The sequence below is a fragment of the Diplotaxodon limnothrissa genome, linkage group LG20 (genome assembly GCF_057381915.1).
Source record: "Diplotaxodon limnothrissa isolate DT_005_m linkage group LG20, D_limnothrissa_male_GT1.1, whole genome shotgun sequence".
Lineage (NCBI taxonomy): Eukaryota > Metazoa > Chordata > Actinopteri > Cichliformes > Cichlidae > Diplotaxodon > Diplotaxodon limnothrissa.
In genome coordinates this window covers 17,063,611-17,090,036 of record NC_140615.1, presented here as the reverse complement: position 1 = coordinate 17,090,036, position 26,426 = coordinate 17,063,611, and the positions used below count along the sequence as shown (strand labels likewise).

At 41.2% G+C, this 26,426-nt stretch overlaps 1 protein-coding gene across 5 annotated transcripts; it reads left to right on the top strand.

Moving 5' to 3' along the window:
- Positions 1-776: 776 nt before the first annotated feature.
- usp19 (ubiquitin specific peptidase 19) lies at positions 777-25,198 on the top strand. 5 transcript variants are annotated; one of them, XM_085344229.1, is made up of 26 exons: positions 777-1,088; positions 2,107-2,497; positions 7,603-7,731; positions 7,962-8,098; positions 8,341-8,871; positions 9,877-10,261; positions 11,393-11,549; positions 11,650-11,721; positions 12,244-12,359; positions 12,700-12,923; positions 13,160-13,352; positions 13,772-13,905; positions 14,019-14,177; positions 14,290-14,400; positions 14,509-14,619; positions 14,723-14,824; positions 14,944-15,084; positions 15,167-15,285; positions 16,187-16,330; positions 17,247-17,638; positions 17,735-17,845; positions 18,069-18,285; positions 19,188-19,340; positions 19,508-19,674; positions 19,785-19,960; positions 24,034-25,198. In XM_085344229.1, the coding sequence occupies exons 2-26, from the start codon at positions 2,272-2,274 to the stop codon at positions 24,172-24,174; spliced, it is 4,548 nt and encodes a 1,515-aa protein (XP_085200355.1). In that variant the 5' UTR covers positions 777-1,088; positions 2,107-2,271; the 3' UTR covers positions 24,175-25,198. The 5 variants fall into 5 exon arrangements, with proteins under 5 accessions (XP_085200355.1, XP_085200354.1, XP_085200352.1 ...); XM_085344228.1 differs by having other exon boundaries at positions 12,694-12,923; XM_085344226.1 differs by lacking the exon at positions 24,034-25,198 and adding an exon at positions 21,521-22,632 and having other exon boundaries at positions 777-978; positions 12,694-12,923.
- The last annotated feature ends 1,228 nt before the right edge of the window (positions 25,199-26,426 follow it).

Below are 26,426 nucleotides of genomic sequence, written 5' to 3'. Positions count from 1 at the left end.
TTTGTTTGTTTGTTTTTTCATTACATTTATCACAAAGCAGAATGATTTGAAGTTTCCACGTTTTCTAACCGTGCTGTCTTGTGGCTCCAATGTGCATGGGGTTTGCAGTGGTGCAAGATGTCCCATTTCTATTTTTGTGTCTGTGTCCTTGATGTGCCCTTTTGACAGAATCTGCTGCACTGCAAGTTTTACAGCTGTCCGTTTACCAGGTTTGCCACTAAGTGTTGGCAGATCTCAAAAGCAAAAGACTTGAGGTTGATCTGAAATACCTACCTTATGCCATTTGTAGTTGCCTGGATTTGAAGTTTTTGTAAATGAGCCAAAATTGTAATGAGGTTTGGAAGTTATGGGTTTGTTTCTTGGTGCGCTTTAAATGTAGTTGCTGCAAAACCAAAGTTACATACATTTTTCAGGAAAAGACAAACAGACAAACTACTACGTACTGTAGTCTAACAAGATAATGGAGACCTATTTGGGACAAGGCTTACTAAATCTAGACCTCTGTCCTTAACTTCTGTGAGAATATTGGTGCACAAAAGGATGTCGTGAGCGCCATTAAATGTTGATTACAGAGGCTCTCGGATGCTCCTTAGATGACTCGGAAGGTTTTCAGTGTCTCGAACATTTTTTTAGACATCGGAACAATATAATAAATGTGGTATATAATAATCAAAAATCGAGAAATTTAATCTAATGCAGATTGTTACAGAGCGAGAGAGAAAGAGAGAGAGATCACGTGAGCATGTCAGCCAGGAAGTGACCGTGCAATCGTTTCAGGTTTGGCCGGTCAGCGCTGTAATTTCCTCCAAACAAAGTAGGACTCGCCCCGCAGAGGCCGGATGAAACCAATGGATTGAGCAGGATTTCTGCTGTTGTATTTTGTTTGATTTTCTTCGCAATTGAAATGTGAAGAAATGGGCCCTGGTTAAAGGAAAGAAGATTCTAGAAACACCGTGGACTACGGGGTTTCGAGTTCGGGTAGGAGCATAGCGGCCTGCGGCCGAGAAGGGAGCTTTAGCAGCCGGGCAACGAAAAGAAGTCGCTCGCTATTGTGTGTTAAAACGGAATTAGCATCATAATAAATCCCCGTAAGTGTCATGTTGTTACGTTAATATGAATGTAGTGTTTTAACTGCTAATGTTCGTCAGGTGTCACGAGATGTCTTGTCTTATTTGTTTAAATTGAATAGCCGTACCAACCCGTTTGGTTTGAGCTACCGCTAGCGTGAGGCTAATGACTTTAGCTGCTTGGAGCTCTGTAGCAGCGCTTGATTAGACGACCTGCCCGGCGCTCCGCTGGGGCACACGGTAATGGAGATAAACTACAGCCATTAAAACATTACTGGCGGTATGCGAAAGTAATGCCACTGTTTACTACTGCCCCGAGAAGTCAAAGCAGCGAAATTAGATACGGTATGTACATAAACAATTGTTACATTTCGCAGTGTAGACCAGGTACATCAGGGTTACGGTATTATGTTACTCTTCTGAAGGTTAGCAGGTTTTTTAAAGAGAGTTGCCAAAGCATGACTTTGAGAATATAAGGTTAGTTTGAAGCCTCGTGGAGACCTATGTGCATGCTTCATTATTTACAGGCACATGACAGCCACGAACACGTGTGCCTTAAAATAAACGAACCTATATAGTCTGCTGGTTATTGGCTAACTTACAGTAAGTAAGCTAACTAGCTTGATAAGGGGAAGCTCAGCAATACGGATTAATAAACAGCGGTCGGCTATTTAGTAAATGGTTTGTACTGAACGCTAACTAAAATGGCTGATTTATCTGTTGTCCTTTGTTTGTCATTTTACTGTGGGCTAGCAACTTGCGGTTGCTATGCTAAGGAAACGGAGCAAAGCTCAATGTCCGACTGGTTCAGTCGATGTTATGCTCAGCCATATGCTTTTTGTTGTAAGGCACAATAGTCATGTTCTTTTTCAGCATTGCTGTTATCTGACACCTGCTCTACAGCAGGTCCCTGTCTCTGGATGTGTGCATGCGTTTGCTGGTGTGTGTGTCCTACTCAAGTCCCATAGCTGTTTGATATTCTGTTACATCTTGTAAATTGCACATCATGATAACTGACAGTGAATTGTCTATGCTTTAGGTCCCCATCCCTCACTAGTCTTCCTGATTCTGTTCTGGGAGAGTTCAGACCAGCATCATCGCCAAGATAGCCGGGCCAGGCAGGAAGAGGCACACCTCAGATCCAGACCCCAGCAGTGGTAGTGACTCTGGCGACGGGCGGCCTGTCAGTGCCAAGTGCCTGAAGATGGCCAGCAGCGGCAGTAGTGGTGTGGCCGGGAGTGAGGCGGTGGGCCACCGTGGTGGAGCTCAGCAGAGAGGAGGCAGTAGCAGAGAAAACGGCTCAGACTTGCCCTCCAGTACGAGTAAGAAGAAGCAGAAGGACAGGGCCAACCAGGAAAGCAGAGAGGCCAAGAGAGCGGCGGCAGCAGCTGCTGCAGCCGTGGATGGGGTTATTGCAGAAGTCAAGAAAGGTAAGAATTACAAAAAGTGTCCCAGCTACACGCATTTTTACATTATTTTATTTTTTGTGGATGTCTACTCTTAAAATGTGGGTAAATGTTTTGTTTTGAAAGGTAACCATGTAGCCTCATCCCCTGTAGCGTGTCCCTGGTATTTTATTTTTCCCTACATGAAAGCTGGTTAGGCCACTTGTGTTGCTTTGGTGTCATTCAGCTGCTTTTCCATGGAGTTTGTCATCCTCCTGGTGACTCAAATTCCACCATCTTGAACTTTAGCTAGTGACGGTGATTGTGGTCCCTGTTCTGCTTTGTGAGAGATTCACTGTAAGCCGGAGGGTTACTCAAACCACAGCCTGTGGAGAACTGGTTCATTTGTTTGCTGTGATCAGTTATTTTTGTCAGTAATTATTTCACTTCATTCTAGATGCACATTAAAAAGCACATTTTTATTATGTCAACAAAGTCCTCTGGGTGAGAGACCCTCAGTGATCTAGAGACAAAAGCATCTGCAGCCAATCAGTAATCGTCATCTTCTTTCTTCTGGTTCCTTTAGCTGATCCACCACAGCAGATTATTTTGCCTCCATCTCATCCTGTCCTAACATTCTCCTCTGCCACACCAGTTCTCTGCATGTCCTCCTTCACCATATGCACTAAAGGCAGAAACACACTAGTGATCTAGATTTACCTTTAGATGAAGCAGACAGACCAAAGTGCATGGCTGTAGTTGAAAGAGGTGTGCTGATTTTATAACAGAGAGCAAGACAAAATCTTCATAGCAAACAGAAACATAACAAAGAAATTGTTTTATGCTCATTATTTTATTTTTTATAATTAATGAATAGTACAATTGTAGCTGAGATAAATATACAATTTGTTGCTTGGCCCTAGTTTGTGTCCTTAAATCAAACTCAAAGGGCTGTTCCAAGAACCCCCTTAAATCACCTGCCACCTACACTCACCAGGTGCAGGCCAAGGCAGTGGAGTTAGAGTCCTTAGGATATTGTTGAGGCATTTATCCCTTTGCAACTTCTTTATCGGATAAAACAGTAATAACAGCAATAAAATATTAACTACAACTACATTATATGAATTTGGTAGCACACGTATGTGTAAATGTAAATGCCCAGCTTTTAGTTTGTCATCATTTTATTTATTTTGCAGTACTAAACTTTTTTCTGTGTAGTGGAATAATTTGCACAAGAGAGTTGAAGAAGACGGAACGGGTTAAATGGAGTGGTTGGAGATGAGTGTCAGGGTTGATTTGTGACAGAAGGAATGTGAAAGAGTAGATTAATAAAATAGTAGTGAGACCTGCTATGATGTATAGTTTGGAGGTGGTAGTACTAACAAAGTGATACAAGGCAGAATTGGAGGTGGCAGAGTTGACAGTCTTTGGATTTTCTTTGAGAGAGAACAGGATGGGCAAGATTAGGAATGAGTACATCAGAGGGAGAGCTCAAGTTCAGTGTTTTAGGCTACGTTCACACTGCAGGCGAAAGCGCATCAAATCCGATTTTTTTTTGACCCTATGCGACCCATATCCGATCATGCTATGACAGTGTGAACGGCGCAAATCCGATATTTTCAAATCCGATCTGGGTCACTTTCGTATGTGGTACTGAATCCGATACATATCCGATGCTTTAGAAAGCGACTGCTGTTTGAACGGTCAAGTCGCATTAAATCCGCCTTTTACGTCACCGACACAAGACTGAAGCCAATTATCAGCGCCCGAGAAGACATCGCGAACGCTTCCTAGCCATCCAGTGTAGATGTCAGTGAAACTGTTGGGAAGACAACGTAAACATTTTATTTGTACTGTATAATCTGCAGATTCTGACAGAAATCTGCAGCTATCCTTTGAAGCACCGCTCCTCTCTTAAACAGCAATAAGGATCATTATTAGGTTATTTACATTATTATGTAAATAACAAAATAACTTAAAGCAAAAATTGGGAAACGTAAAGTCCGAAGTCTTTATATTAACGGCCATCAGTCAAACAATACTGTTTGTTCTTGGTCTAAACAGAGCGCGTTGTGTGTGACATCTTCTTTTGCGCATGCGGGCCGCTTTGAGCGTTCACACTAGAGCGCGTTTGCTGTCGCATTTTATTTGTAGTGTGAACGAGGAGACAAAAAAATCGGATTTGATCAAAAAATCGGAATTGAGCATTAAGACCTGCAGTGTGAACGTAGCCTTAGAGACAAGGCTGAGGTGGTTTGGACATGTGCAGAGGATGGATAGTTTTGATTATAAAGAGCCTCACAGAAGCAATGACAATGTAACAGTCTGAGACTCACCATCTTCTTCTAGTAGATACTGAATATAATGTGTTAAAAGATGAAGAAAACGTTTTATGCTTTCTGGAATAACATAATGGAATACTTTTCCAGTTTAAAGGTTAAAACAAAAGCAGCTGTAGTTTTCTTGTCTGACCACTGAAGGATTTATTTGAGTCCACATAATCTTTGCACAGATTTGTAAATTAGGTTTGTGGTTTCTTTCTTCTTGATGTTTCTCCTTTTCTTTTTTCCTTTTCCTCCATCATTTATTTGTCTTGATCGAGCAGTATTAATCACTTAACTCTGTTACAGTTGTGAGTGATTTTGTCCCTGAAGGTTGAAATGCTAATGCAAAGCTTCTCACATTTTCCATAAGCCCTTGATCAAATAAGCTATTGATTCACAGTGCTTTTTCTTTCCAAAGTCTATAGTCTTTGGCAATACCTGTAAACTATACACGTGAGATTCGCCTGCCTTTTGTTTTACTTGTTTTCTGTATTTGTACTCGTGGATTTGGACTCAAAGCATAGATACCTCCCTAGCAACTAAAATAAGCACCACAGTAATAGAGCTGTAATCTGCAACAATTACAGCTCTATTACTGTAGTGCTTATTTTCTATTCAATAACCACTTTAGTCCAGCAGTAACAGCTTTTTGGCCAGTAGGGGGAAGGAACATAGTAGAAGATTGTCCCGTTTTTAGCACCTATTCCAATTGCCAATTGCATTTACTCTGTTCGTCTCTGATTTGGTGTCCATCGTGTTCTGATCTTCAGCATGTGTGACTACCATATTGTCACACATTTCGATATGTTGTTGTTGTTGTTTTAAGCCTGCATAATTTGATACTAATAACAGCTTTTAAAGGTGATATTGGATCTCATGTTGATGTGAACGTAGTGATACAGCATTTACCTGATCATGTAGAGCACAGCTCATGCCTGTAATCAGTGCTTTGATTATATATACTTGGTCGTGCTGGAAGTATTGTTTGCAAGTTATCTTAGTGGGTCTCATCAGACTAGACTGTGTTCAGGTCAGTGCGGCTGTTTGTAGTGTTAATAGATGAGCTCTACTCTGGCTCTGTTTGGTTTCTCATGAGACTGAATGTGAGAACATTTGTCTTGCTGGTCCTCTTCTTCATAGTGAAGGGATGTTATTCTAGCTGAGATACTGCCAGATACTCAACCAGCTGTAGGCTTTTCATGAAAAGGCACCAGTAATTTTTTGATATTATTCAAAACCCGCAATCACCAACTCTGTTCAGTGATGCAAAGCAAAATGTATTTGGAAACAGCAAATTAAATCATTTCATTTTTTATTCATTAATAGTATTACAGTGTGAAATGCTATTTAAGTTGAATTGGTTGACTCACTTTAAATTAAATGTAATTTAATGTTCACAACATTCATGCTGGTAGTTGATCTAACCGTAGTGACAGTCAAAATGAGTTTACCTTAAACCAAAAGCTACTTTATTAAAAATAGATTTTGAGAAGTTATTTTTTTTCCAGTTGCTAGTTTTGTAGATCTTTCTAAAAGAAACTCTTGCTGCTTGGCAGCCATCTTTGAAATGTTTTGGGGAAAAATAAATTGGGAAGAAAATCTAAACTTCACTTTGAGAGTATTATGTGTGTTAATGTGTACAAGTCAAATATGATGACATACTGCAAAAAATAAAAAATAAAATTCTACACACGAGCAAAGTTTCAGAACCTCCACACAATACTCGGTGCTAGCATAATCGGCGTCTCCTCTCATCCAATCAGAGTGCTTAATAAGTTCCGTACTATTTGACAATATGGTTACTTTAAGCCAAGAAAAAGCCAAAGTACTGTTATCTACAATTTTACTAAGCCCACAATTGGACTTCACAAACAACACTGCAACAACATGATTGGCTAATATCTTTACTTTTTCAGATAGTGATTGGCTCTTGTTAGCTTGAGCAGGACAACTATGGGCTCTTAACAAATGAGAGCTCTCCAATTGATTTCTGTTCAAGAATCTTTGATTGCATGTCTGCTCCTTTCATATTCTGGCTGTAACAGTCCACTGTTGCAGTAGTGTAATTTTAATTATACTGAGAATTCACAAAAAAATACACTTAAACACACATGTTAAGTGTTTAAAAAAAACAAACAATTTGTCACAAATGTCAACAAGTTTATTCCTGTCATTTGAGTGGCACAGCTACACTGGTAATCTGACTGTCACCAGCTGAAGGGGATTGAGTGTTCCTTGTGACCTTTTTGGAGTGATTCAGTTGGGGAGAGATTGGATGAGGAAATGAGTGTGGGAAAGTTGAGGCTTGAAGGCTGGGTGCTATGAGCCTTGTGGTACACGTCTTCTTGTTTCTTTCTTTTTGTCCACGTTAGTGTGTTGAGTCTACATTTGAAGAAGTGGCTCGGTAGCATGCAAATGACTTGATGATTTTCCTTCTTGCAATTGTTTACTTGGAATACAGTCTGTGTGGGGTGGATAATTTTAGATGTCCCATTTGTAATTGCTGAGTTCACTGCCTTCTGTCTGCCTCGGTCTGTCCGTGAGTGCTCTAGACTGACCCAGTTGAGCATATGAGCGCAGTGGTCTGTGTGAATGCGTGAGCATGTGCATTCAGTGTGTTTTCCTTTGGGTTCATTGTACTGATGCTGTGCTCTTCATTGGTTTTTACTTTAAAATTTCCTTTTTAACCAGAGGATTTTTTTTTAGTTTTTACGTTTTAACAGGGTCACTGTGGCTCAGGCTGGAGGCTGAGTGATCAGGGTGGAATAATTTTCAAGTTCCTGCTCATCTTTAAAACTCATATGCCTGCTTCTTTGTTTTTTCAAGATGTGTTTGTGGACTGGAAGCAGAATGTCAACGAAGTGACTGTCAGGCTGCGCTGTGGCGAGGGGGTGCAGAGGATAGAGGACATAAACACCACCTTCACAGACACACACTGCAATGTGGATTTCCCAGGTAATTCACAGCAAAGTATAAAAGTGGAGATCAAAATAGAAGCTGGGTCAGTCATAAAATATAAAACTACAAAAGTACATAGCTGTACAGTTTAGCCTTCAAACTCTGGAATTTGGACTTTAAACTTAATCCTTTGGTTTATATCTTGGATTTATTGCAGTTATTCTATTTGAAATGATACTGTAGGTAGAGCTGTGGTCTATTAAAATCGGTGCATTCTCATTCTTCAGATGGACGGCAATGGAGCTGCCAGCTGCAGGAGGAAATCGAGGCCTCATGTAGCAAAGTCCAGTATAAGGAAAAGGGAGGCTTCCTCCATCTCATCATGCACAAAAAGATTCCTTTCCACATCTGGCCTTCTCTAAAGGTGAGTCGCATAAAATTGTTCATCGCTCATTCAAAACAAGTTTAAAAGAATATTAAATTAAACTGAGGTAAGTATGCTAGCCTGCAAGCAACACACTGTACTTGTTATAAGGGTTCTGCACCACGTTTAGAAAAACATTTTGCCCAGACGTGACTGTTATTTAATCTTTGAAGGAGAGTCTTGCACATTGAAGCTTTAAGTAAGCCCTGTGTTTTTCTTCTGGCTCCTCTCCTCTGCTTTAGTCAAATAAAAAGAAGGAGGCAGTATCCATAGAGACCAAACCAGACATGAAGCCCGTTGCCTTGGAGTCATCAGAGAAAACTCCACATCTCCAGCCCCAGCCTCCCTCGTCACCTGCACACAGCGAGTCAAGACGCGGTGTTAGCAAATCATGTGTCAAACGCAGCCTGAAAACTAAACTGACGGGTGAAAAGGCCACTACGGACTCTGCAGGTGTTAAAAGCACAGCTGGAGATGGCTCCACCACCAGCAGCAAGCCTGTTACCGTCACGAAAGCAGAGCAACCGCATCAGGAACCTAGTGCCAAACGCACAGTTGTACGGCTGCCTAAGACCTCTAAGGACGCTGCATCAGCCGACCTGCCATCTGTGATGTCTACAGCAGCTAACGGGAAATCCACCTGTGCCCACCTGCCCGCTGGTCGGAGCCCACAGACGGAACGGAAAAGTGGAGACAACAGATCTGAGACTCGTGGCAGCGGACAGAAACAGGGAGCAGAAGCAGCTGCTTCCACCCTTACCAACAGAACTCAGGTGAGATTAGCTATAATATTGTGATTTATAATTCAGTTTCTTTACATGCCCTTAAATAACTGGATACAGTTGACTTACTCCAGTAAGCTGAGCTGTTAACTGTCCTGTAAGCAAGAAACCTGCCAACTGTTAGAAAAACTTGATTCCTCTGGCAGGGAAATAAAAAATTCACAAACACCAAAACAGTGTGAACACACAACGGTAAAGAGCTGTCTGTATTGTACTATCTCTATTTTACACAGCCACTTAGCTACCCCAGCAACAGTATTGCTGTTTTCTTTTATTGTGTTTATAGTCACACACAGCTGTCAGGCGGATGTGACGTATTCTGAATGAGCCCAAAATCATGCAGAACCCAATAAATAGAAATAATATATTTCCATATTTAATAATATTTAAAATGATTAAACATTTTTTTTTTTTTTTAATTTAAATAATTTCCCAACTCTGACTCATTTAAAGACTAAAATTGCAGATTATTTCCACACATCACCCAGTACTAGGATTTAATTCGATTACAGCCAGTAACACCATCTGCCATGTGTGGGCTCCCCTTTTCCAAGTGTCCCTGGAGCTTGGGAGAGATTTGTAATTTTATGAAATATTTTTACACAACATACTAACAGATGCCATCTAAACCTGTCACCAGACAACAGCCTGCCAGATAAAGAGCAGTAAGTGAGACATGAGAGGACTGTCTGCTCATGTGTATTGGCGTGTTTTCATACAGCTAAGGTCACAAAAGTAACTTTGCAGATACTTTAGATCTCACTGGATAATCAGCTGTATATGGCATCCTTTGTTTTTGGTCACTGCTGTAATAAGAGGACTAGAGGGTGCTGTGTATACCCTCTCAAATGTGAAAAATCTGTAGCTCATAGATATTCATTTAGTCTCCTTTTCCTATGGGGACTTTGGGAGTGAACGTTGCTCTTTCATTTTTAAAATGTCTCCTGTTTTGTTTTTGTTTTTTTTAAATGTATTAATTTATTTGTATTTTTTCAGTTGGCTGAGAAACAAAACCAGTCATCAGACCAGTCTGGTGCAACAACACATGTCAGTGTGAGCCAGCCAGCAGCTCCTGTTAGCACCAGTGACTGTGTTAAACCTGTCGCCTTCAACAAGGAAATGAATTCGACTTCTCCCCAAAGGCTGGGAGACAGAACAGACTCTGAGCCAGCTGGAAAACCTGTTGAGCAGGAATCAGAGCAGGATCCTCTGATTTGTCAGCAGCTTGGAGATATGGAAGTGGTACCAGTAGAGGCGATGGGAATGCCAGCCAAGCAAAGCCAGCCCCCAGGTGTTGCCCAAACGAAGAGCAGCTGTGACGATGAGGAGAAGCGGGACCAGTCGAAGGAGGAGCCGCTACTGGAAATGAAGCAACTGGATGGTTAGTTGTATATGGTGCTTAAATGTGCTTCTGAAAAAGGTTAAGGGAACAGTTTAACACACAATCAGTCAATTTCGGGGACATCGGTTTGCTCAGTGAGGAGGTGTAAACCATTGGGAATCCATTTCACCTGCTTTGGTGCAAACAAAAGGAGAGCAGATGCACTGGAAAGGCAACAAGAGGACCACTCCAAAAAGGGGAATGTTTTTGCATGTGGAAGCCAAACCATTGCTCTTTCCTCGTCCCCTATTTGCTGATTTTTCTCTAGCTTTGCTTTTTGCTAGTAACCTTGTCACCAGCGACAGGTCATAGTACCTGTAGTGCATTCATATTGGTTGACAAGCCAGGGTTCTCCGTTAGCACAAGTCCCACTAAAGACCCTCATGCCACACTCATAGTGTCTGTTTTGACAGTTTGGTTAGAAATGTGTACAACCCTGTCCAGCTGTCCTTGAGTAATGGATCATCTCTTGGAGTCTCATCCATTCTTAAGACAGTGCTGGGAGGCTTGGAGAACACTATCATAACAGCACCAATGTGCTAATCTGGGGAAGCTGGACTATCCATGCAACATGTACTGTGTCATGCTACCAGTGCAGTGCAAAGACAGTGGCAAAAAGTAGAGGTAGAGGAAAAATCAGTCAGCTGGAGTAAGAGAGCAGTGGTATACCTGTAAAACCATTCACTTTCTTAGGTTCGGTTGTTGCCTCTACGGTGCACTTGTTGTTTTTGCACAAAAGCAGGTGAGATCATTTCATAGGTTGATTCCCCCCCCAGTTTGACTGACTTTGTGTAATATTTATTTATTTATTTATTTATTTAGCGTATAATTGAAGGTGAAAATAGTAAATTCCAAAATTTGGCACCTTCCAAAATTCTCTTTTAGTCTCACTAACTTTTCTTCTTCTTGAAACTGGTTTATGACCAAAGATCACAACTGCAACATATAAATGCTGAAAACATTTAAAATCTTTGGTTCCAAGCCAGCTGTGAGATAACCTTGGCTCTCAACCAGGACCTGTCCCGCACACCTTAAACACCTTTCCTGGGATCATATTAGGCATGCTATTCAGATGCACAAACCACCTCAAATAACTTCTTTTTGTTAATACTTTGTCCAAACTTCCCACAGCCCCAGAGCCCATGGTAAACCTGCAGTATGTGAAGAATGATTCATATGAGAAGGGCACAGACTTGATGGTGGTCAATGTTTACCTGAAGGGGATCTGCAGGGATACAGCCAGAGTCATCTTCAGGGAACAGGACTTCACCCTCATCTTCCAGACAAGGTTATGACCATGAATATCTACTAATAAAGCATGTGGCTTCCTTTTGGCCAGTCTCGAAAGAGCAGCGAGTGATTGACCTTCCTTTGGCTTTCCTTTACAGTGATGTCAGCTTTCTGCGGCTTCATTCAGATTGTGGACCGAACACAGTCTTCAAGTGGCAAGTCAAACTCAGGTACTGTTGGAGTTTGCTTGTTCTTGCTTAGAAACCAGAATCTTAAAATGAGCAGGTGAAGAGCGCAACACCGGAATGTTTTTCTGTGTAGATGTGTGGGCTAACTGTACAGATATACTGAGCTGTTCCAGGAATCACGGCTAGCTTCATCAGTATCTAACTAATTGGAACAGCCTAATTAGCCATGAAGAAACAAGAGTGCTAAATCACTAGGGTTAAATCAGGGCAAAGACATCAAACTTATAAGGTAGAACCTGTCACCACATTTAAGGAAACTTGTGGAATCAAACTTCCTTATCTGTGGTTTCTTTTTACGGGTTTAAGCACTCGGCACAAATGGAAGTGGTGCGGACAACATAAATATGTTTAATATCTGGAATGTTATAAATGTCTTCCAGACATTACGTGATGAATAACAAAGTGGGAATGTTGCACTGATGACATTCTCGTAGATCACTCACCTCCCTGAACTTCTTTTTGCCTTTACAATCTGACCTGTGTACTCTCCTTCCTGTGATTCAGGAATCTGATCCAGCCTGAGTTGTGCAGCTACGCCTTCACTCCCTCCCGTCTGGACATCACTCTGAAGAAGAGGCACAGCCAACGCTGGGGGGGCCTGGAGGCCCAAGCCACACAAGGTCTGCTGCCAGGCTTCTACTTGTCAACATTAGATAAAGTCTTTGGTTTTGTTCTGCAGGATTTTTGGACATGATAATCCAGAGAAGTTCCACAATAAAGATGACCAGCACTTATTGCTTGAATTTAGGGCAGTTTGTTGTCTTTTGTTAGTGTTTTTTCTTTACTGTTTGTGGTTGAGACAAATGCATGTGGGTTTTTCAGGTACAGGAATTTGACCTCTGTAACGTGGCATGTAAATGAATATTGCTGCAAAACTATATTTATTATTCCTGTCACATCTCTTGCTGATGAGCTTCATTTTCTAACCACAACCTCTATTGTCCTCTGTTTAAGGTGCAGTGGGTGGCGCTAAGGTCGCTGTGCCCTCCAGCCCTGCCTGCATGGAGAAGAGCCAGCCAGGCAGCAGTCAGCACAACCTCCCAGCCAAGGAGGAGCCTCCGCGGGTTGGGGAAGAAAAACCCAAGGCCCCAACCAGAGTGGAAGATGGGGGTTTGGACTCTGTGGCTCCACGCACAGTCTCTGAGCACGTTGCTATTACCAAGCCAGAGCCTACTGTTACCATGGTGAATGGATTAATGAATACCCATATAGACTTGAAACTGTGTACCGTACTACTATTGTTATATTGTTTTTACTTCTAGTGGTTTTATTATCATTTGGTCCACGTGTGTCATAAGAGCTGACAGCAGCAGAGGTGACACCATAGAGTCTGGATGAGTGAATAGTTATTAAGTGAGGCTAATAAAAGTACAAATACAAACATATACAACTAGAGTAAATGACAGTGTGTGTTTCCCAGCCTAAGCCTACCTGCATGGTGCAGCCCATGACCCACGCACCTCCGGCCAGCAGCGAGCGCCATGAGGAAGAGGAAGAGAAGAAGGTGTGCTTGCCTGGTTTTACAGGGTTGGTCAACCTCGGAAACACCTGCTTCATGAACAGCGTCATTCAGTCCCTGTCCAACACCAGAGAACTCAGGGATTACTTTCATGGTAAATAATGGATTTACTCTTTTTACCTCTTAAAAATAATACAGGAATACATTTATAATTCAGCACTGTTTTAATAAATGCTGCTCTAATGCACACCCAAAGGGATAATTTACTTCATCTTTAATGCTGTTGCCAAGAAGAGCACCGTGTTGTTGGGTTTTTGTGTTGAAAAGTAAAACAGGCTATGTTTTATTATGGCTTTGGTACAACGTCATGGCCCACAGGGGCAGGCTTAATGAGTGCTCAGGAACTTCCACAGGATTTATCTCCATTAGCTACAACTGCAGAAGTTTGTGGACTTGAAGCATTTAGAGCACTGAAAATCTGGGTCACCTAGTTCCTTGGAAACAATGTAATTCGCCAAAGGTTGATAGAAAATATTATCTTTTTGCATTCCTGTATTTTCTGTTTCCCCACAGACCGAGCCTTTGAGGCAGAAATCAACTGCACTAATCCACTGGGAACAGGAGGCAGGCTAGCCATCAGCTTTGCTGTGCTGCTCAGGGCTCTTTGGAAAGGAACGCACCACGCCTTCCAGCCCTCAAAACTCAAGGTACAAAAGCGGCACCCTGAGATTTTCCTGAGATCTTCTCCTCTTCTACAGCAATTTTTCTCTGGAAGTTTTCAATCTGCCTTCATTTTCTCCATCTGTTTGCAAACACACAGGCAATTGTGGCAAGTAAAGCAAGTCAGTTTACTGGTTACGCCCAGCACGATGCCCAGGAGTTCATGGCATTCCTGCTGGACGGACTCCACGAGGACTTGAACCGCATCCAGAACAAACCTTACACAGAAACGGTCGACTCTGACGGGCGGCTAGACGAAGTTAGTGTTTTTCTTTGGCTAATGTGATGAGATTAAATGGTAACTGTTTCCTGCTAGAATTTTGTCAAACCTTGACCTGATGTTTTGTTTTGTTTTTTTGTTGTTGGTGCAGGTGGTGGCAGAAGAAGCATGGCAGAGGCACAAGATGCGGAATGACTCCTTTATAGTAGATCTGTTTCAGGGTCAGTTCAAGTCCAAACTGGTGTGTCCCACATGCTCTAAGGTAACACAATAACACAATTTTTCAGTCCCCCACCCCCCACCCCCACCCCACAAACACACATGTTTGGTTTCTGTTTATTGACATTGACATCTCTGTCCTCTTTTTCAGGTATCTATCACCTTTGACCCCTTCCTCTACCTGCCCGTGCCGTTGCCACAGAAACAAAAGGTGCTCTCAGTTTTCTACTTCGCTAAGGAACCTCATAAAAAACCCATCAAGGTAAGATAAGAAACAGCTTTGCAGTTCTGCATCAATTATTAAGTGCTGAAATTCAAAGGTGTCTCTTGTGACCTGTTAATGAATATTCATCTGTATGTGTCAGTTTTTAGTGAGTGTAAGCAAGGAGAGCTCCAGTACTGCTGAAGTCCTGGAATCTATCTCTAGAAGTGTGAGGGTCAAACCCGAGAACCTCAGACTGGCCGAGGTTAGACATTTTAAAATGTCCTTTAACAGTGTCGTGGAAAGGAGGGAGAGTCGTATAATACCGCAGACATTTAGAGGTGACTTTCTCAAGGACACTTTTTCTCTTCCCCCCCATCTCAGGTGGGAAAGAACCGCTTCCAGCGAATGTTCCTGCCTACCCACTCCCTGGACACAGTGTCCTCCTCTGACATGTTATTCTGTTTTGAGGTGCTTTCCAAAGACCTGGCCAAAGAGAGAGTGGTATTGTTCAAAGTGCAGCAGGTATAAATCTCGCTTTTACATTTTGAAAACCTGTGAAATATGTGACTACAAATATTTTAACAGCCTTGTGTTTGCTCTGCAGAAACTTCAGGTCCCCAATATCCCCATCTCCAAATGTGCTGCCTGCCTGAAGCCTCCGGTGTCTGAAGAAGACAAACTGAAGCGTTGCACTCGCTGCTATCGCGTTGGCTACTGCAATCAGTAAGTTTTCCAAAACATGTTTTTTCCAACTGTAAATAGCTGATTAAGAACTTTCCAAGGGATTGCCTGGAAGAAAGTGACTCCCATATCATGTTATTAATTCAGTCGGTTAACTTTTCTATGAACATGTGTTGCGAAATCAATCAATGTAGAGCAGTGACACAAACCACAGAGGCCCAGAAGAGTGCAGTCAAACAATGAGTTTATTAACACACAGGAGAGAAAACATCAGCATATGTCTTCTGCCAAAAATACACAGAGAATGGTTTATATATCATCAGGGTTTGACGCCCCCTCTTGCGTTCTATAACATATTTTTGTATTTCTAAGAACATCATTTGCATCTTGTACAGACAATGAAACAATTTTAGAGCTAAAGTCAGACACAGAAGTTCCTCTTTCTAACATCCCAAATAAGGTGATAATTTCAGGCCCTGGAGATACCCGTTGACTTGTCCTCCTGTTGACCCATCTTCTGTCACCTGTTACTAAGTAAACTCAAATGCCACAGGTTGCAACAAGAAGCTGAATACATTCAGGCCTTCGCTCAAGCCTGTTCCTAGATTATATGTACTATATGTATTATAAGCGTGTAGCGGCCTTCTATGTTCTAAGTCTTTTACACAATAGATTGTGAAGTCATAGCGCTTCACAAAGCTTGAAACCTTCAATAAACTGAGACTGAACATCAACTCTGAATGAGCACAATCATGCAATGTGTATGAAATACTTCTGGCTGTACCTGTAATAAAAGGTTAACATGGTGGAATTAACTTTAATAAACATCTTTAATACAATATCAAATGCTATAAGAAATAAATGATAAAACTGCAGATTATATGTTAGCAATAAAATTTCTGTACTTCCTCACATGTTAACTCTTCTGCTCTTGTTTCTCCAGAGTGTGTCAGAGAACCCACTGGCCCAACCACAAAAGTCTGTGTCGACCCAACACAGAGAACGTGGGCCTGCCTTTCCTGGTCAGTGTCCCAGAGTCTCGACTCTCATATTCCCGGCTCGTCCAGCTTCTAGAGGGTTATTCCAGGTACACAGTCACTTTTATTTCAAAGTCATCGTGTTCGATTTACTAATATTAAATTTGCTGTGACGTGTCTGAATTAGAGATGGTCCTGGGAATTCGTTTTACTTGATTAATGGAAGAAAAAACTCGAACTACTTGACGATTCTAAAAGTATAAACAAAGACAAGGAGGTAGCGGATGGTGTCTAAACAAATTCTTCATGTATGTAAGGGCCATTTGTAACTGTTAATCACATTTTTAATAAACTGTTCATATTAAATGCTGCTGAAATATGCAGCAAAGTTTGCTACCAGCATTGTTTCTTTGTATTACACGTCTGTCTACATGTCTGTGGCGTAAAGTACGCATGTCTGACAGTCTTCTATTCATTTCAATCTATTTGACCTTTACTTTTCCTCTTTTTCTACAAATATTTATTTATTTGCTTTTCATCTTTTAACACTTGGCTGCTCTCTGGCCCATTCCATATTCTCTCATGGAATAAAGAAGTATGATTTTTATGTAGGTGTTAGCAAATCCTTTTCTGTCATGCTCCACTGCTAAAGCTCAAAAAGTCATTAATAAAGGATTCTAGTTTACTTTTATAAAATGATTTTCATTCAACTTAGTTTCTCTATTTTCCTTTTTTCCCCTGTCACTGTCTTAATGCTGGAAACTTGAGCAATAATCAGATCCCCCTGGCTGTACTTTGTATTTTCTCTGTGCCAGCTACACAGATGGATCTGTGAACACCCAGAAACATTTTTGATGCTCAGAGTATGACAAAAAAAAAAGTTCTGAATGTCTTTTCAGTCAACGCTTGTGCTTTTTGATGTAAAATAATCAGAGTTTAATGTTTATGGCATTTAATAATGAATATTATGTGAACATACTAAAATGTGAACTTTTAGTATAACCTTTACTGTCTCTCTGTGTGCAGGTTTTCAGTCAACGTGTTCCAGCCTCCTTTCCAGTCAGGCAGAACATCCCCTGAAACATCACAGTCCCGAGTAGACCTCCCTCCAGTGCCAGCAGGCTCCCCTGACGGTCCTGGACTGGAGGATGAAGCTGTGGGTGGTAGCAGTACTGTAGGAGCAGGTAACTTGGAGCTGGAGAGCCACGCTTCGCTGCCTGAATCCCAGGCAGAGTATGCTCAGGCCTCAGCCATCCACTCAGGGGACTCGGAGTCCCTCTCCTCTTCCCAGACGTCCCTCTCCACCACACGGACCACAGATTCAGGGTTCTCCGAGTCACTCTCTTCTGCTTCTTGTTGCTTTCTGGACCCTCATGCTGAAAAAGAGACGTCCTGTGAGAAGGCTGTGCGGCCAGAAGGTAAATGTATTGTACAGATTCTTCATTATTTTGGTGATTTGCCTTTTTTTTTTTTTTTTCTTGCCTTCTTATTTAAACTTCTTGAACGTTCTGCAGCTGCAGTCGCAGGGTATCAGCATCCGTGTGAATCTGCTTCAGGTCATGCTAGTCAGTTCTACATCGCTCTGCTGGATGCAAACAACAAGGAGCAAAGGCTGGATGAGAGAGGTACCACCCCACTTTCTACAGAACTGATTTTCTTTAGTTTTATTCTTTTCATTGCCATATTGGGTTGATTTAGCAAGATATGGTGCTAAATTGAAAACCTCTTCAAGACTTTTCTGTCATAAGATGCGTTTTGACTTTTTCAGGCTTCTGAGGTTTAGTGTTACAAAAATAAAACAGAAAAAGTTCCACACATCAATGTTTTCCTCTATCAACCCGTCTGCAGAAGATGCACTGGCAGATATACCTGACGATGCAACCCTGGAGCTGGTGTGGAAGAACAACGAGCGTCTAAAGGAATATGTGCTGGTGAGCTGCAAGGAACTGGAGTACGAGGAAGACCCGGGTTCTCTGAGTGAGACGGCCAGAGCGGGACACTTCACCCTCGAGCAGTGCCTCAATCTTTTCACCAAGCCAGAAGTGCTGGCACCTGAAGAGGCTTGGTAGGAGTCTTTAAGAAATGAGCTCTAAATAATGTAGCATCGATTGTGATTCTAGACGTGTAGCTCTTTTTCAGGTTATTCACAAATTCCACTTTGTCTGATGTAATTCTAAACTTGGTGAACATACCAAGTGGTAAATGTGTCTAGCCTGTGTAACAATAAACTCAGGTTTAACTTTCTCTTTCCCACTCCCAGACAGCAGCGACTAAACTAGGAGACATCTTGTATACAAACTTCAAAAAGAGGAACTAAACTTAACACTTAAACCAACAACCTGGTCTGTAGCTGGATAGTGTCAGGGCTCCAGATCCTGCATAGACATTCAAACAGAGGCTTTTATTTGTGTATTATTACATGAGAGAGAGAAAGAAAAAGATGTTGATACATCAAAAGGGAAAAACTCAGTATACTACAGTTACATACACTAACAAAACAAACTGAGTTTGGATAATGATGCTCTCAGGTTTTTAAACAATGTTCAGAGGTCAACTTTTATGGGAAAGATCTAGAATTTATACCTGGGCTAGGGGAAGAACTGGTGGCAACCAGTATTTTTATTGTTTATTTCACAGCATTATTCTTTAGGTACCACAGTCATTGCAGTAGTGATGGTGACGATAATAATCCAGTAGACTTTAAAAATTCTCAGTTTCTGAGTTCAAGTTCAACGCTGAATCATAGTGAACATAAGTAAACAGGTGTCTGCTGCGTAAAATTGGATTAGGACATAACATTTGCCCAGTACTTTATTACTCTACACTGTGCTAAGAGATACATTAGTGAACTTCATAGTTGAAACTTCTTAAATGAAATTCGGTGCAGGCCTGACGTGAAAAGTCTTATTCGATTATTCTGTGCATTCGTCTCATCAGCTGGTCTTTATCTCTGCTCTCTGTGTTAAGGTACTGTCCAAAGTGCCAGCAGCACCGTGAGGCCTCCAAGCAACTGTTGCTGTGGCGTTTGCCCAACGTTTTGATCATTCAGCTCAAACGCTTCTCCTTCAGGAGTTTCATTTGGAGGGATAAGATCAATGACATGGTCGACTTTCCAGTCAGGTCAATACAAGCTAAATGTTTTTGTATCCTAATTTTCACATCATTTGAATGTTAATGAAAAAAAGATTTGGTCAATTATTTAGCTAAGTGTGACTATTATTAGTAGTAATACTGTATCATACTATACTGTATTTGTTTCTATAACATTAGCCTCTCTCGTCTTTCAGGAATCTAGATCTAAGTAAGTTCTGTATTGGCCAGAAGGATGAGATGCAGCAGCCTCCTATCTATGACTTGTATGCGGTCATCAACCACTATGGAGGAATGATAGGAGGCCACTATACTGCCTACGCTCGCCTGCCAAGTGACAAGAACAGCCAGCGCAGTGATGTTGGTAAGTCTGATCAGTGGCATCTGTTTTTATGTATATGGAAGTTATACAATAAGTTCCACTCTGACATCTTGCTACCACTTATCGGCCTCTCTTCCCTCCTTGACTCTCAGGCTGGCGTCTATTTGATGACAGCACCGCGACAATGGTGGACGAGAGTCAAGTGGTGACGCGTTACGCTTATGTTCTGTTCTACCGGCGCCGAAACTCCCCAGTGGAGAGGCCGCCACGCTTCCTCAGGCCTGTAGGTGCAGAGTCGCCCACTGCTGCAGGAGCTACTGCCAGCCAGGTGAGAGAGCCATAACAATAAGACAGGAAATTTTTCCCACAGCTAACTTAGAGCTCCTGTAGTTTTTGTTGTTTTTCTGGTTTTTTGGGTGGGGGTGAGTGAACTGTCACTGTTAGTGTGGTTGATGGGCTGTAGGAAGATTTTAGCTTGGGTCAGTGTGGTTAATGAGGGAGTTGTACATGTTTATTCCTTTGTACATTGTATCGAGTCCATCTGTCATTGGGGTTTGGGATATTAATAAGTGTCACACTAATGAGGAACTGGCAGTACTTGCCAGGTGTTAAGAGACAGGCCTGTGTGTTAAATCTCTCTGAGAACTGCTGCTTCTGTTCAATTAGTCTTGACAAGAGGAGCTTGTGCTCTGACATTGTTAATGACAAACAGCCCAGTGGGTTTATAATGGATGGATCCATCATGAGACACACTGTTAATCTCTGCAAAGCTCAGATGTCAAGTGGCATTAGCTTTGTGGGTTTTTTCTTTTCCCTTTTTCCCACTACTTGAGTGTAACTGCTTTTGAGGTTTTTTGTGGGGTTTTAAATATCATTCCCTATCATTAATAAATCTTGCTGTTGATCTGGTGGACAATTGAAAAGCGGGAAATACACATTATAAGCAATTTCAGTGTGTATTGTAAGTGATCTTGCTTAGACATCCAAATCCATATGGGTATAAAATTAAGTGGAGAATGGCGTCTGGACTTCTTTAGGTTGCTTGAAGACACAACTTAAAGAAGTCCAGACGCTTTTCTTTCCAAGCTCCTTAGACTACGATGACCTGGATGACTGAGAACCTTCACAGACATAAGTGGAGAATGTATAATCTGCATTTTATTGTCCTTTTTCATACATCTTGGGGGGCACTCTGATATTAAAGGATTCCCTTGTAAGTAAATGAACAGCTAAATAACGTGAGTGTTTTTAGTGGAAGAGTATTGTGTTTTAAAGACTTTATATTCACTTTTAAGCTGTTTTTCATTCCTGTCCTCCTTTTTGCTGGAGCATTTTAGCCATGTATTGATCAGTGAGACTTTGAACCATTGAGTTGTCTTTCCATGTGAGCACAGTGCAAATGATATACAGATTATTTATTAAAAACTGACTTCATGTCACTGCCGGATGTGAAAAACTCCACTTTGTTCCTTTGGGATAAATGCTGCACAGTCTTTGTTCAGTTACTTTCATTTCAGAAGCTGTCAGATGAGATTTCAAGGCTCAGGCTTAAATTTCATATCAATCTCACAAAATTTGCTTAAATTGGTAAGAATATACTATGTTACAGTGTTTCCAACAAAATGGTTAAAATATACATTTCTTAACCTGGGCTTTTAGTAAGAAGAGCTTGAAGATGTCCCTTTATTTTCTGGCCCCTGTAAATTTGATTCCCACTTAAAGAACAATCTCCTCACTGTCCCAGTTTCAGTAGAGCACACGTGTCATCTCCGTACAAATCACTATGCTCAGCAAGTACACACATTTGGAGGTTTCTCGTGTAATCGTAGTATTTGTTAGAACACGCACCTTTTCGCAGAAGCTGACACAGGTTTCCCGCCAATCGCAGGCCTCTCTAATATGGCGGGAACTGGAGGAGGAAGACGACGGGCTCGACGAAGGGCCCCGTGGACTGTTCCTCTCTGCGCTGCGGCGACACCGAACACAGAGAAACAGAGACGAGGAAGAGGAAGATGGAGCCGAACAGTCGGTGCAGCAGCACCGCAGGCAGAGGATGTTGGACTATCCCGACGACGACTGCGTACGATACTTTGTTCTGGGCACGCTCACTGCAGTGCTCGCTCTGTTTGTCAATTTGGTCTACCCTCTTCTTTACAAAGCCACCTGGAGCTGAGTGCTGGGTTTACGTGCTGGACCGCCCCTGAAATCAAAAAAGTCTGTTTGTAGAAACGAGAAGAGATGTTTTTAGTGTTTTTCCAGTAAAATATTTGTGTTCTACATAGCACCACAATACCTGAAGTGGCTAAACCCTTTAAAATACTCGGCACTACTTCACATATTAAGACTTAAACAGGCTGATGTTAAAGTCACAGCTGCTGACTCTTTCATCGTGAGAGACGCTAATTTAAAGCTGCAGGAGAGCTACCCCCACACTGTAATGATGTACTGGGTGTAGATTTCTCACTACATTACCTCTGCATTGTTTTAAAGTGGCTTCAAGCTCTGTACATTTCTAAAGAAAGTTTCAGTTTTTATTGTCACACTTTGGGTAATAATTCTCAGATGATCAGCCATGACAGCCTTAATTATACATTGTATATGTGGAGTTGAAGCGCAAACCCTGAAAGCTCTTTTGGAGCCTGTTTAGATGCGTTCAGGAGTCAGATAATTGTGTAGGATCCTTTTTAAGATGCTTATAGGAGCATTATAGAATAGCAAGGACCCACTGAAAAGCGCCTTTTGTTTCCAGTGCACTACACTCATAAAAGATCAACGTGCAGGATTCGGGGCCATCTAGTGGTGAGGTTCCAAATGGCAATTAACTGAATGCCCATTTCTTTGGAGCACCTATGCAAATCTACATTATAACCGTTTGGGTCTTCCCGTCTGTGTGACTTGAGAGACATCTGTTTATATTTGCAGGTGTTTGTACACTAATGAAAACAATGATTAATATATTCTTATAGAGCCCCATAAATCCTACACATTGGTCCTTTAACAGTAGAAATGTATGATGGGTGGAAAATGTGTTCTTGAAGAAGAAAATATTAAACCTTATTGTATGTATATGTATGTGTGTGTCCGTGTGTGTAGCTGCTTTTAGTTTGTATTCTGAAAATTAAGAAAAATGAATTTCGGGGCCTTTTTAAAATTTCTGATCTTGTCAAGACAACATGTCCTCTTTTACATGTACTGTAGTACACTCTAATTATATATATATATATATATATATATATATATATATATATATATATATATATATATATATATATATATATATATATATATATATATAAAATTTTTTTTTTTTTTTTTTTTAAATTGTGTGTTTATTGAATACCTCTAAGCCATAACTGCTTTGAAAAGTTAAGGGGTTGTGTTTTTTGTGGGTGGTGGGGACTTCTTTCTGTTAATTTGTCTTTGTTTATTTTTTAGCAGTTTGCGGCTAACTAAAGTATATTCAGAACAATAAAACTATACATGTTTGTCCGCCCCTGAATGTAATGTTTATAAATTGCACTGCTTTAAATGGAGTTAAATTCTGAATGATTTGGGAGCTCTAAAGGACAGTTACACATGAATTGTTCCTTACTTGTAAGCTATAAGCAAAGGTATTTTTGTAGAGCCTTCTTTAAATTTAAAATTTTAAAATATATTTATTTATTAATAATTCCGTTTAGCAGCTTAAGTTGCTGGACGACTTCATCCACAGCCACTAACTGTTTGCAAGTGTTGTTGAGACTCCACACCGTCCACAGATCAGTTCTTTGCTCTGCAGTCATCCCGTGATGATCGTGTGTGAGTGTGTATTTGGGTCTCAGGGAAACCTCTGGTATCAGGTCAGAGTACACAGACCTGTATGTGCTCTGCCTTACTCAGATCACCATCAGACTGTATACTTGATTCAGACATATGCAATTCTCAAGTCTTTATTCTATTTTTATTTTTTTATTTTTTTATTTGTCTACAGTGTTCTTGATCTAATTTGTCTCCTCAAATCAACTCTGTAGAAGTATTTTAGGGGGCACGACCTCCAAGTGCTGATTGGCTAATGATTTAATGGACTTGACTGATAAAGTTATCTTTGTGTGTGAGTGTGTGTTGGGCCTAATTTAAAAATGTTAATTGCAAAAGAACAATAATCATAACCTATATTTTGATGCCTCTGTATAATATTACCGAGTTATTGCAAGTAGTGTATTGAATAGATCATAACCTATTTTAATTTCCATGCAATAATGTATCTCAATAACTCCACCTGAATGCTGCTTTCTAATATATAAACTTTGTGAAAATAAAATTTCCATCTGTTTATGGTCTTTGTGTGTTTCATGCCCACACATGAACACTCTGAATGCTGAACCAATGTGATTTAATGTGAACGCTTGGTTTATTTTGCAGGCCTCTAGCCAGTCGCTATTTGGGACAGATCTGGATGCCGAAGGACCGCCTACGCTGACCCCTGAGGTACCGTCTGACCTCTTTGCCCACTCCGGCGAGTGTGCAGCACCATCCTACGGCAACATGGAGGAAGTGGACTAACAAGTATGAGGGCTGATGAAAGAAAGGACAGGAGAGTGGAGATCCATGGAGGTCCCCCAAGTGGGAGCAGCTCCTCGGCTGATGACGCATCTGTCGTCATTGGTTACACCGGCATCTGAATCAGGTGTCCGGGGGGTGCAATGCAAAAAAATCTGCAGGTGGTCTGAGGATTTGACTGCACTCACTTGAGACAGACCTTTGTTAATATACTCACATTAATAGCCATTGAAAAAGACTTAACAAGTTACATGTGTAGTTTTATTCATTCAGTTCATATGGGGACACTTATGATCTAAGAGCTCCTGTTAACAGTAGCAGTAAGTAGTAAAGCTGCTGCTAATGGAGTTCCTCCTCCACCACCTAACAACCACCTACCAGAGAGAGGGTGTCCACGCACCAAAGCACCTTGTGGTCTGGTTTCAAGCTAAAAACCGGCTCTTGCTAACATTAACCAGACCTGTGGTCGATTATTAGGGGATATTTGGACACTTTGATGATTGTCGTAATATAAATGTGTTGTTTGTTTTTGTTGTTTTCCTTTTAAAGTTTGAGTTGCCTGGTTTGATTTGTTTGTGGTGGTGTATTCAAGATGGACTGGAATTGTAGCATCACATTAAGGAAAACATGAGATGGTGCTGACCCACCTTTTTTTTTTTTTTTTTTAGTGTTTTGTTTTTAATACAGTGAGCACACACTTTTTCTGTCCCGTTGCTTTCTAAACTTGATTTAGCTTCACTTTCTCTAGCTTTGTTCATTTTTTTGTACTTGTTTAGTTTTTTCATTCCTGTGGATGCTTTGTCTAAAGGCTTCAGTATAAATTGAAATGTGCATGGCTGCATGTAACCCGAGCCCCTCGTCAGATGTACCCTCACCCCCTCTTGCTGCGTTTCATTACTTCTGTTTCCTGTAAGTTGTCTAGCATCATGTTCTCACCCTCCTTTGTAATGGACTGCATATATAATGTGGGGATCATTAAGAATGTTGCTGTGGATGCATATAAATGGTTAATATAAATAAAAACAGTTTTGAGAGTTAAAGACACCGGTGCCTGCAGTCTTCTCTCTGTGCATAAACGGCAGGCTTTGAGCGAGCATTGCGCCAAAAGTGAAACTCGGTTTAGACTTGAGAAAAAGAATTGTTGATGTTCACGAAGCAGGAGATACACAGAAGATCTCTACACAGGAATGGACTATGAGGTTGCAGACCAAAAAAAAACCAAACTCCACTGCAGAAGAGACCTTTAAGTCAGTATACAGTATGTGGAGGACAACCTGGAGAAAGATTCTGCAGTTTTTTTTAATCACAGAGACGACGTATGTTTGGTGAATGAAGGGAGAGCAGCGTCCCCACAGTGAAACCTGGTGGTGTTGTGCTGTGGGAAAGTTTTAGTGTGTGGAAAAACTGGGTGTTGGTCGTCACTGTGTCTTCAAATGTAACGATTCAAAACGCGTGTTGCTCTTTTGCTCTTCTGGAGGTGGTGAAGAACTAACTCCAGAAGACCAAAGTGACTGACTTGTCTGCCATTGAAAATGAAGTGAGGTTAACTGAAGACCAAGGTCTATACCAGGAAACCATTACATCTGAGAGAGTTTCCAAAGAAGAATGGGCTAAGATTGCTCAGGGAAACAACTGCAGTCTGTTATTCAGCAAAAATGAATTACAGTCGACTATTAGCAACAGGGGGCTGATAGTTTTGACCCTAGTAGTTTTTGTTTTTGGTGCAGTTTCTGTGCACACAACAAAATAATGTGAGCATCCACAATAAATCTAAGATGTTTGGAAAAGCTGAATTTTAAAAAAAATTCTTGCTCTGTTTAACAGCACTTGGAAAATACTTTAAAAAATGCAGTTTTCATTCCTCATCTATAAAACATCTGTACGACCTAAACACAGAAGGACACCTTCAAAATGATGCCAAGTCAGACTAGTGAAAGTGCAGGTGGACATAATACACTTAAGGCTGAAATTCATTCATTTAGCATCATCACATTGAGCCTTATTTCTGCTGGTGCCTACTTGCTGTCACTGGGAACTAATCAGAACAGAGCAACCAGCGTGTTGATGACACATTTTGACTGTGAGAACTTTAGATGCCCATCCTGCTTTATAATATCATTAGCTATAACTTCCATATGCACATGAATAAACACGTGTGCGTGACACAACAAACGGAAGGTGGCGCTGTTTCGCGTGGTTTGGTTGCATTCAGCCACAGAGCGGCTGAAGAAGAAGAAAGTAGGCAAGGGAGAACC

Coding starts and splice junctions, on each gene's coding strand:
- usp19 (XM_085344226.1), top strand. CDS start 2,272: ATGGCCAGCAGCGGCAGTAGTGGTGTGGCCGGGAGTGAGGCGGTGGGC. Junction 13,906..14,018: donor TCCAGCCCTCAAAACTCAAG/GTACAAAAGCGG, acceptor GCAAACACACAG/GCAATTGTGGCAAGTAAAGC. Junction 15,286..16,186: donor CGCGTTGGCTACTGCAATCA/GTAAGTTTTCCA, acceptor TTGTTTCTCCAG/AGTGTGTCAGAGAACCCACT.